The sequence below is a fragment of the Vigna unguiculata genome, chromosome 2 (assembly GCF_037176805.1).
Source record: "Vigna unguiculata cultivar grain cowpea cultivar isolate G323 ecotype 2 chromosome 2, ASM3717680v1, whole genome shotgun sequence".
Lineage (NCBI taxonomy): Eukaryota > Viridiplantae > Streptophyta > Magnoliopsida > Fabales > Fabaceae > Vigna > Vigna unguiculata.
Window position 1 is genome coordinate 20,039,466 of NC_140793.1, and position 14,112 is coordinate 20,053,577.

At 34.6% G+C, this 14,112-nt stretch overlaps 1 protein-coding gene and 1 pseudogene across 1 annotated transcript; both read right to left on the reverse strand.

Annotated features, from left to right (window-relative positions):
• Positions 1-9,110: 9,110 nt before the first annotated feature.
• Positions 9,111-9,848, reverse strand: LOC146888403 (secreted RxLR effector protein 161 pseudogene; annotated as a pseudogene).
• A 2,611-nt stretch (positions 9,849-12,459) lies between these two features.
• On the reverse strand, positions 12,460-13,032 carry LOC114186017 (uncharacterized). The gene has a single exon (XM_028074009.2). It carries the CDS (start codon positions 13,030-13,032, stop codon positions 12,460-12,462), a length of 573 nt encoding a protein of 190 aa, XP_027929810.2.
• Between the last annotated feature and the right edge of the window lie 1,080 nt (positions 13,033-14,112).

A 14,112-nucleotide genomic window follows, 5' to 3' on the forward strand; every position in this document is an offset into this window, starting at 1 on the left:
GTTTATTTACTTTATTCCGTTTATTCTTCTTATTAAAAAAACGTTTAATTAAACTTCTCAATTTTTTAAAAGTTAAAGAACTTGACTGAACATTTTATGAATAACGGAGAGTAAATTGAATAAATAATGAATACATGATTAAAAAATGACTAAGCCAACTTAAAATATAGTCGGTAAAGGTATGACATTAATAAAATTATATATATATATATATATATATATATATATATATTTATTTGTTGATAATTATCAGTTTTTGTGTGAAACCGCGTAAGTTCAATAATAATTTTTGTTTGTTTATAAAATTATGCTTCAGTTTTTATATATATATTTATGGAAAGGTTATATGAGTGAGAAAGATTATGGAAAAGTTGAAAAGGTCGTATTATTTTATTATTCATGTTTTTATGACAAATTGACATAAAGTGACTTTAAATTTTTGCATGAATTTTTAGTCGATTTTTATTAATGTAACACTTTACCTTATCAACAAGCAGTTCTTAATTTTCAGCTTAAAAGCATATAAATTATATACTTGGTTTTCAAGAGTTACTTAAATAGTATACCATCATTTGTTTTAATTTTAAAAATCCTTCATCTAACTTAAAAAATGAGGGGTGTTAACTTTTACTTATTTTTAGTGTAAAATCTTGACGTGTACCGAAAATGAGTAATTATGAATGAATCTCTTAATGTCATTTTTCCATTTTCTACAGCTTTGACTCCTAATATATCTTGAATACTCTCATTTAAGAAATAAACCGAAATTCAAAACTTTTTAGCTTTCGAACATCACATTCATCCATTTTTTTTACCTTCATCCAAAATATCTATTAATTAACTTTTTAAGAATCATAAATTTAATGGTAGTAGACATTCAAAACTAAGAAACTGATCAGACCAATAATCACTGAAATTATAACAAAGTAGTATAGCATAACACTTCATTCCAGGACAATTACAGTCTCTAAATTAATATAGAGAAAAGTTGGCACTTTTTTTTTAAAATTTGAATGAAATGCATTGCTTGATGAATGATTGAATCCATAGTTTCTTTAGAGATGTTGACATTATAAAATAGTTTTTTTCTCTCCCTTAATAAATAAAATACTATATATTTATTTTGATAAAAAAAAGTCAACATTTAATTAGATATATTGATGTAGCGATTACACATTTTACTCCCAAAGAGCATAACCATGGTATATATTGTGCAAACAGATATTTGGTTCTTTTAATGTGAAGATTCATTCTATCAATAATAATAAATAAAAAAAATTGATATTTTGACAACTTTTTCTCATAATCTGAGGTGATATGTTCTACATGGTTCTGAAATATAAAAAAAAAATGATAAAATAAAAATATGGAAAGTCACTTAGAAAATGTTAGTTTAGGTTGTAAAAAATAATTGTGAAAATTTAGTTGTTAAAAAATTATTTTCCTAACAATTATAATACTAAATAAAATTAGTTTTAATTTTAATAAATTTCAGAAAAAAACTTTTGAAAATATGCTTAAAGGAGTACCAATATTTTGTGATAAAATTTAGTGCTAAATGAAAATATATGGAAGTCAATTTGATGATATGCATAGTTTTCCTTCCTACATAAACCCTAATGGCAAGCTGAAGTAAACACGCCAAAAGGAGAAAGCATGAATTGGTTGGAAAGTACGAAGTTAGACTAAGTAGTCATACGGAGGAGCCTTCATTGTCAATATTTTGTACTCTGTCAAGAAACCACCATAGATTCTTCTTTTCTTTTCTTTTTTAACTTTCCCCACTTGTTGACACAACACAATAGGTTTCTAGATGTTTTTTTTTTTTTTTTTAATTAAAGTTCTTCTAAAATAGAGATATGTGGATTCTTTTTCATTTTTGGCAACATTGGCATCTATTCAAAATGCTATATATAATTATATATTCTTGTTTCATTTAGTGAGTATTTTAAGTGAAAAAGGAATAATAATGTATCTTTTAACAAAATTAATTTTCACTTAAAAGAACAAGTAATATAGATATGGATTCTTTAAAGATGATTAACAATTATTAACTTTCAATGCATGGTTATATTAACAATTATTTAAATAACAAAATTAAATATTTAAAGAAATTATTACTACACTAACAATAACACAAGTTACTTATTACAATTTAATACTATCAAAATGATCATGCGAAACATTTAATATTTGACTAGTTTAGAGTTTTAGAAGGAAAAACCAAAACTAAGGAAAGAATAAAACACATCGAAGAAGTTCATGTCGTCAATGTATACCTAAAAAATTGCAATAAAGTGTGTTGTAGCTTAAAGAGGAGTTGTATAATTATAATGGTTGCTCAAGTCATAGTTTCTTCATCAACTATTTGGATTTCATTCCATCAATTTTTGTAAATGCTCACAACAAGTCTTTCTTCTATTTGTCAAGTTTCAACAAATATGACTTTTTTTTTTTTTTAATTAATAAACTCTTTGAAACATCCTCTTCTTGATATATCATGTTCATATTTATCCATAATCTCGAACTTTGTCTCTTAAATCTCAATCTTAAGCTAGTTTATCTTATAGTAAAATATCATTATAATGATTCTTAGCTCTCAATCTCCCTTCATTATCAACCTTATAGCTAGGAGATGAGATTAAATTATTTTTCATCTTTCACTTTTAACCTTTCCCTCTAATATTTGCCAACATTAAATCTTCTAAAGATTGTATTTAATACAACTTTTATAATATAAATTTCTTCAGTTTTTAAAATATATAAAAAACAACAAAAAAAATAAAAATAGAAGCTTATGGATGTTATCATGATGTATGAAAATATTATTTTTATTAGATTATTTAATTTGATAAATAAATAAATAATTTATAAACAAAATATCACGTTATGTTTTAATTCTTTAAAAACTTAAATAGATTTTCTAAAGAACGATAAATTTCGTCATTCATTACTAGTAAAAATACTAGTTTCAAACATAAAATCTTTCCTTGGTCCACACAAATCCTAATAATTAAAATAATACTATTTTTAATAGAATTTAATTGAAATATCCTCACCATGTAAAAGTTCTTCGCACCATCACCAATAATGGCTTAAAATTATATTGAAAAATAAATTTATTTGTTGGAAAGGTAATATGAAATTAAAGTCGTCCTAATATTACATCTTTACAAAATTACCTATCAATTAATTAAAGTGTTCTCAATCAAGCATCCTTTTTTCTGTAATGGACCATCTTTGACACAACCCATCACCCGAAAATAATTTTCCTGACAAAGAAAGGAAACCATAAGCATTTAATAAAAACCTCAAAAACATGTGACGAAGTATTGAAAATAATAAATTAAAAGATTAAATATGTTTTTTACTCTTCAACTTATTAGAATTTGTCATTATTACAAAATTTATATAAAACTCATCTTTATACTTTAATAATGTATGAAATACATTTCTTAGAACCAACAACGTTAATTTTTAGGTGACATTTCAAATTATCATACTTAACTAACACATATATTTTAAAAAGAATATTTTTATTTTATTTTTTCTTTCTTTTCTTTTTTTCCCTTTCTTCTTCCTTTCTTCTTCTCCCTTCTTCATTTCATCTCCAATGTCTATTCTTCACATGAAACTTTGATTCTTCACTTACATTGGAAAAAATTGCAAATCTCCCGAGATGGAGAGACAGAGTCTCCAAGCATGCCAAGCTTTCATCATGAGGATTAATTACTGTTCCTACGGAGAACAAATAAGAGATATTAGGGAACACAAATAATTCCTTACCTCAGTCCTTGACCTTTCAAGCTGGCTCCTTCTTGACTTGCACATGTCATCTCTAACATAGACAGTCCAGACCCTTAAGGGGTTACCTACGGAGAAAGCTCTGACGATCAAGTCAGCAAAGGGCTCTTCAGAAGTCAAATATCATATTAGGGAATTAATGAAAGCGTACCCCTTAATTGTTAGGGTCTATGCGTATTTATAGAGTTATTAATTATGTCTATTATCTTTATGGGCTGGGCCAACATTTGGATTCTAGATGGGCCTAGGCCTAGACCAAGCCCTATGTTAGCATTGTTGATACTGGGGGCCCTATTTGCGAGGGCGGGATACGGGTGGGTAGCCGAGGATGTGCGGACGCAACATTCCTTATTCATATGGTCGCAGCTGTTGAAGTCTTGGCTGAATTGTATTCCTATATTCGAGAGGGGTGTTTGGAGGGACATTGTGGCTTTGGAGAGAGTAAGCGCTATTGACTACGTTTGCCATGGTCAAGAAGGGGCTTCTGAGAAATTTTCTATATGTACATGTGCCACTTCTTATAGTTATACGTGAGGTTACCGTTTGATGACTTCACTATGGGGGTGCTACGTTTGTTGAACGTTGCCCCTACTCAACTGCATTCGAACAACTAGCATCTCTTTAAGCTTTTCGGGTGTTGTGCCGGTCTTTGTATTTGCAGTCGTCTCCGCAATCATTTTTATACTTCTACGATACTCGGCCCAAGAGTCCAACAACATGGCTGTCACTAATAAGCCAGCTAGGAATAAGCAGGCTGGAGGCGTTTACCTAGTCATTTAAGCATTTTAAAGATGGTTTCTCCAAGGTGGTGGTGAAGGAGTCTGGGCGTTCATACTTCTATAATGATGATGGGAACACTAAGTTCCCTTCAGCTGGACCGACAACCCTTGGCGGTATAAGGATATGAAGAGGGAGAAATTGTCACTGACGGATAGGGAGGTGGTGGAGATCCTGATGAAGTTTAACGATAAGATGCCCACTAAGGGCTTTTAGTTAGGGTTTATAATTCGATACATCCAATTGTTAATATAGAAGGTATATTTTTGTGTTTTAAGTGGTATGTTGTGTTTGAGTTAACTAATCAACATTGTTGCTATTATTATAGGTCATATGGCACAGGTTGGCAAGAAAAATTTGAATCTGTTTCAAGCTCTTCGCAAGGAGAAGGCAACGAAGGCCAAAAGTGCTGGGAATACTGAAGTTTTCAACCTGCAAGATCCATTGGTGGAGGTTCATGTACATGGCGGCTCAAAGAGGAAGGTGGAGGTGCCCGCTAAGCAGGGTGGGGGTAAAGATGTGAAGAGGGTGAGGGTTGCCTTGTGGGGGTCGAGATCCTCGTCTGGTGTAATCAAGCCCGAGACTGGGTTGATAGAGTTGCCAGAGACTACTGTCCGCGCGACATTGATATTAACTTGTTGGAGTCTTTGGTTAACTCTATTGACAATATGGAACCGAATGCCATGATGAAGGCGATGTTGGAGTTTAGCAGCAAGGCCTTGATACTAGGACGCAGGGTTGGAAGCTTGTATGTAAGGGAGCTAAAGGAGGGTAGTCGGTCCAAGGTGGAAGAGTTAAAACAGGAGCTGAAAGGTCAGGCTGATAAACATGCTGAAGAGAAAACTGCCTGGAAGAAAGAAAGGGAAGAGTGGTTGCAAGAGAAGAAGAGGTTGGGATCTTAGAGGGTGAGATGTTTAGACTCCAAGAAGAAGCTGAATGCAAAGATCACGGATCTAGAGACCGATTTCGATGAATTGAAGGAAAAACATGACAGTCTGGAGAGCGAACTCGAAGACTTGAAGGGTTAGATAATCCAGGAGCATGTCAATGGCTTCCAAAAGGGGTTAAGGCAAGTTGCCTTCTTCCACAGTGATATAGATGTGTCAGACGCCAAGTTCGATGTAAATAAGGATGTGGTTGGAGGGCAGCTTGGGAACGAAGCGGATTCCAGCCCAGAGGAAAAGGTGGAAAAGTTGGCGGAGGAGACTGTGGCGGATGAAGCTATGGTGGATACTGGAGCAGTGGCGGCTGCGAGAGGAAATTTGGAGAACATATAGACTTAGGCTTTATAGTTTTAACATTTGATTTACATTTCTTCAGCCTAAGTTTGTAATAACTTGTACAATGTTTTTATTTTCTGTTAATGTGATGGATGCTTCTGTGTATATTTGTTTTAGACGAATGCCTATTTTGTATGATGCCGCTAGGTTACTATCATAGGCACACGTTATCGGTTAAACATGTCGGTTTTATTATTGTTGTAGTTGCACGATGTTAGTATGACAGACTGTATACTTTATTAAAGAGGTTTGTATCTTCTAAAAATAACCAAGGATTTGGGAGAAAGACATAATAGTTTTAGTATGCAGCCCTGACCGTCTATTGGTGGGGAGGTTTTTGCAGAGAATGTCTTAGCGATGATTAGCGAAAACGTATAGATGCTAACTGAATAATTATTCTTCGACCCAAGCCACTTACTTGTGGTAAGTGGTGGGAAACTTAAGAAAATGAACTGAATAATTAGTATTGGACTAGGGATGGCAAAAATACTCGTGCCCGCGGATATCCGCGGATAAAATCCATGACGGATAGTTACTATCCGCGGGTATTTATTACCCGCGGGTAATGGGTAGCAGATATTTTAATACCCGCTTATAAACGGGTCGGGTACGGGTATCATACTATCCGTACCCGCGGATACCCGTTACCCGCAAAAAATTAAAATTAAAATTTAATTTATATTTTATTAAGTTAAATTTAATTAAAATTAGAAGTAATAGTATATTTTATTATGTCAAATTTAATTATTAATTATAATTATAATTATAATTTAATTTAATTTATATTTTATTTTTATAATTTTATATTAAAAAATTTATAAAATACATATTTTTTTTAAATATTTGTGGGTATTGGGTATCCACGGGTACCCACGGATTTTAAAAATATCCGCGGGTATTTTTTAAGCAGATACCCGGCGAGTAAACGGGCGGGTAATGGGCAGATTTTTTTTTGCGGGTCGGGTTGCGGGTAGGCACTATCCATGCCCTACCCGACCCGTTGCCATCCCTATGTTCGACCCAGGCCGCTTACTTGTGGTAAGTGGTGGGGAACTTAAGAAAATGAACTGAATAATTAGTGTTCTACCTAGGCCATTTACTTGTGGTAAGTGATGAGGAACTTAAGAAAATGAACTGAATAATTAGTGTTCGACCCAGGCGCTTACTTGTTGTAAGTGGTAGAGAACTTAAGAAAATGAACAAGTATATCTGTTGAGCATAGGATAAAGAACCCTTTGTTTTATTCATGAAGTTTGGGGTGCCTCGTTAAAAACTCACTGGCCAAAACCCTCCTTAGGGAAAAAAATGTCAGGTGAGGAAAAAGAGTACACCCAGGGTTACAAGTATTCATTACATTGATCAAACTAGCTAAAGTAAAACTTTAGGTGAGATACATTTCACGTATTCGGTATCTCTTCTCCTGATAGCAGTTCAAGTCTGTAGGTGCCTCCTCTTGCATCTTCTCGTATTCGATATAGGTCCTCCTAGTTGGCTAAGAACTTGTCGTCCTTCTTCCTTGCATTACTGACCGTTCTCCAAACTAGGTCTCCTTTAATAAACGTTCGTGGGCATAGGTTTGAGTTGTATTTCCTGGCCGCTCTCTACTTTACCGCTATGTTCCGGATTTGTGGTTTTTCTCGTAATTCGGTTAACAGATCTAGGTGGATACATAGATTATGTTGGTTCTGGTTGGGATCATATACTTGACGGCATAAGGAAGATTTGTCAATTTCAACCGGGATCATTGCTTCTGCGCTGTAAACCAGGCTAAAAGGGGATTCGTTGGTGGCGTATTGGGAGATGCACCTGTAGGCCCATAATACTTTCAGCAGGTCCTCTGGTTAACGGCCCTTCGCGCCATCTAAACGTTTTCGTAATTTGATCAGTATGACCTTGTTGGCGACTTCAGCTTGTCCATTGGTTTGCGGATGTTCTATGGAGCTGGTGATGTGCTTGATGCCTAGGTCGGTGTAGAATCTAGTGAGCTCCTTATCAATGAAAATTCGGCCATTGTCGGTTATGATAGTATGTGGAATTCTATAGCGGCATATGATGTCCTTCCACACAAACTGTTGGACCTATTGTGCTGTAATCGTGGCCAATGGCTTGGCTTTTATCCACTTTGTAAAGTAGTCAATGCCTACAATGAAAAACTTCACTTGTCCTTTCCCCGGAGTGAAGGGTCCCAAAGTGTCCATTCCGCACTTGGCGAACGACCATGGTGAGAGTATGGAATCTAATTACTTAAGGGGTTACCTGCGGAGAAAGCTCCGACGATCAAGTCAGAAAGGTCTCTTCAAAAGTCAAATCTTAGATTAGGGGATTAATGAAAGCGTACCCCTCAATTGCTGGGGTCCACGCGTATTTATAGAGTTATTAATTACGTCTACTATCTTTATGGCTGGGCCAACATTCGAATCCTAGATGGGTCGGGGCCTAGCCCAAGCCTTATGTTAGCGTTATTGATACTGGGGGCCCTGTTTGCGACATTCTAAGTTTGGAGTCATCGAATTGTTATTATGTATTGTCCTTTATAATAGGAGGCTTGGGCCGCTATATGATCCTGCTTGACTGATTACTTGTATACTGATTTTATTTGTGGGGCTATACCTAGGCGGTCTTGGTCGTGTAGTTACCTTGGTCCGCCTAGGTATAGTACAATTACTAAGTAGTAATTGGAGACTAAGGAGAAACCCACCTTCTTCTTATGACTTACACGTGCGAAATGTTTCTTTTGACTATTGTGGAGGCACAATAAATTTTAACTACCCATTGTGGACGTCAATTTGTTTTGGTCAATAGTTAGGGCTATAAACTGAAGAACAAACAAAGAATGAATAATCTAAATCAAAGTTAACAACACTTTAAGCTTGAAAATCCAAGTCCTTAAGTCTTGGAGTTGTCTTCTTATTTATAGCATCAAAGGTTTTACATCATATATGTTGGTGTTTTAAGAGAAATAAAACAGAGGAGTACGTTTCTGAACAAAAGCAATATTTCTGATTGAAGTGAATATCTCTACTTATTGAATTGAAGGAGACTTTTAAATACAGAATGAAATGAAACTGTTAAGCTAAATAATAGGAGCTGCACAGAACTGCACGGGTCACAATCCCATGTTTAACAACTTCCTAAAATATCTCCACTACTAAGTTTGTTTGAAAACTGTCAAACAACTTTTAATTAAAAAATTAAAACAAATAAATTATTTTAATGTAAATGAAACAGGCAGCAACTGAAGTATAATCTTTAACACTCCTCCTTACTTTGGTTGCTACAGACTCCCAGTTTTTCTCTAAGAAACTCAAACTTGCTTCTTGGTAAAGGCTTGGTAAATATATCAGCAAGTTGCAATTCAGATTTGCAATAAATCAAGCTGACAGTTCCTTCCTTTTGCATTTCTCTGATAAAAAATAATTTGATGTTGAAGTGTTTGGTTTTTCCGTGAAAAACAGGATTGTTTGAAATAGAGATCGCAGCTTGATTATCAACAAATAATTCAGTGCATCTCTCTTGCTTCATGTTCAAATCTACTAACACTTTTCTCAACCATAAAGCTTGGTTTAGAGCAGTACTAGCTGCAGTGAATTCAGCTTCTGCTGTAGACTGTGCCACAGTATTCTGTTTTTTGCAGCACCATGAGAATGCACATGTTCCAAACAAGAAGCAGTACCCTGAAGTGCTTTTTAAATCATCAAGAGAACCTCCCCAGTCACTGTCAGAATATCCTTGCAATGAATAATCCTGACTTGGGCAGAATTTGATACCAAAATTTAAAGTCCCTTTCACGTACCTTAGGACTCTTTTAGCTGCAATAAGATGTGTTTCAGTAGCACAATTGGTAAATCTAGATAATAGACTTACAGAGTATAAAATATCAAGTCTAGTAGCTGTTAAGTACATTAAACAGCCAATTATACTTCTGTAGAAAGTTTCATCAACAGGTTCAACTTCATCTCTTTTACTCAGCTTCCCCTTTTGGCACATTGGAGTATCTACACTCTTGCATTCATCCATTCTGAATTTTTTTCAGAATTTCCTTAGCATATTTCTTTTGACAGATGAACACTTCTCCATTTTTCTGCTTTATTTCCATTCCTAGAAAATAAGCCATTTCTCCCAAATCTGTCATCTCAAAAATTTTCTTCATATCTTTTTTGAATTTTCTCACAAGCTCTTCATTGCTTCCTGTAACCAGCAAATCATCCACATATAATGAGACAACAATGAAATTGATTTCATCACCTTTAATGTAGAGGGTTGCTTCATTAAGACTTTTTTTGAAACCCAACTGCATCAAGTGCTCATCGATTCTGCTGTACCATGCTCTTGGAGCTTGTTTTAGGCCATACAAGGCCTTCTTGAGCAAGTACACATCATCTTCTTGTCCTTTCATAGCAAAGCCTTCAGGTTGCTCAACATAAATCTCCTCCTCCAAAAAACCATTTAAAAATGCTGACTTCACGTCAAGTTGGTAAACTTTCCAACTCTTTTGTGCAACTATAGCTAGCAACAATCTAATTGTATCTAATCTGGCAACAGGAGCAAAAGTGTCAAAAAAATCAACACCAAAAATTTGAGCGTACCCTTTTACAACAAGTCTGGCTTTATGCTTGTTGATTGAGCCATCAGGATTCAACTTGGTTCTAAATACCCATTTCACACCAATCACTTTTCTATTTGTGGGTCTTTTCACCAACTTCCATGTTTCATTTTTTTCAATCATTCGAAGTTCTTCTTTCATTGCTGTAATCCATTTTGGATCCTTTTCTGCTTCCCAGAAATCTGTTGGTTCAAGAATAGCCACATTACACCTTTGATAAATATCGGAAAGTGATCTCATACCTCTAACTGGAAAGTCATCTATAAGCTCATTTTCATCCAGTTGAGATTTTGAAACTTGATCAGGAAATTTTACAGCTTGTTTTTCATCCCAATCCCACTCATCATTCTCCATGAAATGCACATCTCTGCTTATCAACATTTTCCTTGTGTTTGGCTGAAAAATTCTGTAAGCTTTAGAAATTAAGCTATACCCGACAAAAATCCCAGCTTCTGCCTTTTTGTCCAACTTATCACGTTTTGCCTGAGGAACATAAACAAAACACAAAGAACCAAATACTTTAAGATTTTTCAAAGAAGGTTTAAAACCATAACAGACTTCATATGGAGTTTTTCTTATGACAGCTTTTGTAGGAAGCCGATTAAGAAGGAAAACTGCAGTATGTGCGGCTTCTGCCCAATATTCTCTTGGCAAATTTTTCTCAAACATTAAACATCTAGCCATCTCCATAATGGTACGGTTCTTTCTCTCACTCACTCCATTTTGTTGCGGAGTGTATGGAGCGGTGAACTGATGTTCAAAACTCTGCTTCTTCACAAAAATGATTAAATTGTTTGGAGGTGTACTCCTTGCCGTTGTCAGATCTCAAAGCTTGTATTTTGTGACTACTTTGTGTTTCAATCCATTTCTTGAATTTCAAAAAAACACCAGCAGCTTCTGATTTGAATTTAAGAAAATATATCCAACACATTCTGGAGTAGTCATCAATAAAAATAAAAAAATACCTGCTACCATTAAGTGACAGAGTGCTATGAGGTCCAGCCACATCCGTATGTATTAATTGCAGCTTCTCAGTTGCCCTCCAAGTTGATTGCTTGAAAGGAAGTCTTGATTGCTTTCCTTGTTGACAAGCTCTACAAATTCTGGAATTTTTAATTCAAGACAAGGGAGATCTTGAACCACTTCCATTCTTTGCAAATTCACAACTGCTGTATGGTTGAAATGTCCAAGCCTTTTGTGCCAAACTTCAGTTTAGACATTTGCTGCAGGGAGTGCTATTTGTTCCTCCTTCATTGGATCAAGTGCAAAGCTTTTTCCTTTCATTTTTACTTTGAACACATCGTTGTCATTTGCATCTTTGATTAAACATTGATCACTTTCAAAGATAACTTTGAAACCTTTTTGAATCAACTGGCCAACACTCAACAAATTTTGACTGATATTAGGTACAAATAACACATCTTTGATAAGTTTTGTACCTGACATACTTTCAATGGCTACTGTGCCTTTTCCTTTCACTGCAATGTGTTCTCCATTGCCAATCTTCACTTTGGATGCTACACATGTATCCAGTTCCTTAAAGAGCTCACGATCAAATGACATATGATTAGTGCAACCACTATCAATAAGCCACTTATCGCTTGAATTTGAAATAGCAAAGCAAGTGGCCACAAAAAGTTGCTCCTCTTCTTCATCAGCAACTTGAGCATCATTTTTCTGATGAAAATTGCTCTTGCAAATTCTCACATGATGTCCAAGTTTGTTGCATTTTTCACATCTAACATCAGGTCTTCTCCAACATTTGAAAGGAGGATGACCCATTTTGCCACAATGCTTACAAGGAGGAAACTCTTTCTTTTTTTCGTTACCTTTACTGGTGTTGGCAGCTTCTGAACCCTCGAAATTTTTCTTGTAATTCTTCACTTTTTTCTTTTCTGCTTGGCTAACCTGCAGTTTGGCTTGCAGTGCTCCTTCTACCAAAACTTCATCTCTCATTTTGCTCCTTTGTTCTTGGGCCTGCATAGCACTTAGGAGTTATACCAAGGTAATATTTGATAGATCCTTAGTATTTTCCAATGTAGTAATGGAAGCCTCAAACTTTTCAGGAACTGTGACTAATATTTTCTGAACTATTCTTGAATCAGAAAATTTAGTACCTAGCAATCTTATCTTGTTTGCAATGCCAAGAAGCTTGTTTGCATACTCCTTGATTGTTTCTGACTCCTTCATTTTTTGCATCTCAAATTCTCTAACCAGATTCATTACTTGCATTTCCTTAATCCTTTCATCTCCTTCATATTCATCCTTGAGAAACTTCCAGATTTCAAATGCAGATTTAATTGTCATGATTCTGGTGAAAACATCTTGTGAGACAGCAGCTAACAACGTAGCTCTTGCCTTTGACTTCCTTACTTTCTTCTCCTTTTGAGTTTTAATCTGAGCAATAGTTGGATTTATTGGTAATGGAAGAATTTCGTAGTCTTCCTCAATAGCCTCCCAAAGATCATTTGCCTCCAGGTGTGCCTCCATTCGTGCTGCCCAGATGTGATAATTATCACCATCAAACACAGATGGTGCTAGTGCTGTGAAAGGAGTTTCAGAATCCATTTAATGGATTGAAGCAAGGTGGGTTTAAATATTCACTCACAGGTCCTTCTAAGAAGAAAGCTCTGATACCAATTTGTTGGTGTTTTAAGAGAAATAAAATAGAGGAGTACGTTTCTGAACAAAAGCAATATTTCTGATTGAAGTGAATATCTCTACTTATTGAATTGAATGAGACTTTTAAATACAGAATGAAATGAAACTGTTAAGCTAAATAATAAGAGCTGCACAGAACTGCACGGGTCACAATCCCATGTTTAACAACTTCCTAAAATATCTCCACTACTAAGTTTGTTTGAAAACTGTCAAACAACTTTTAATTAAAAAATTAAAACAAATAAATTATTTTAATGTAAATGAAACAGGCAGCAACTGAAGTATAATCTTTAACAATATATCCCTAAGACAAAAAATATAATAACTATCCGAAAATAAAATAATTATAAGATACGATATGTTCTAAATCATAATAATTTGTTAATAAAATAAAAACCTACTAAGAGCCTTGGACCCAATAACTTTTTTGTATCTACAAAACTTTCCAATTTCTAATAAGCTGAAAGAAGGAATCATATGTGCTAGAGTTGGTCAATGGACAATTTATCCATCTTCATATTCAACTTTAGGCTTTGGGTCAGGCCTAGGCGATTGGGACGGTTCAAGGGACCACACCATACCCATGATAAAAATAAAACTTCACAATACCTATTATGAGAAAGAAATATAAATAGATACATGTAGGTAAAACGTTAAACCACCGACTTATATTGTTCTTTATAAATGAAAGCCACATTAACTAACTTATCAACATAAGAATTTTTCTTACGAAAAACATGAGGAACTTTGACTATAAATGCTTACAAAAATGCAAACATCGACGTCATCTCCCTATAAGACTTTCACGAAATCACTCGTTAATCTAATGAACCACAACAAACAAAAGAAGAATCACTCTTCAACCAAACCTTCTAAAATCCCTCTCTCCAAGCATGCTGTAAAGCATGAATGATCCACATAAACTCACATAAATAGAAGTCTGCATCCCTAAAAAAGCCAAAAGATTACCCACATGTTCACGCAAAT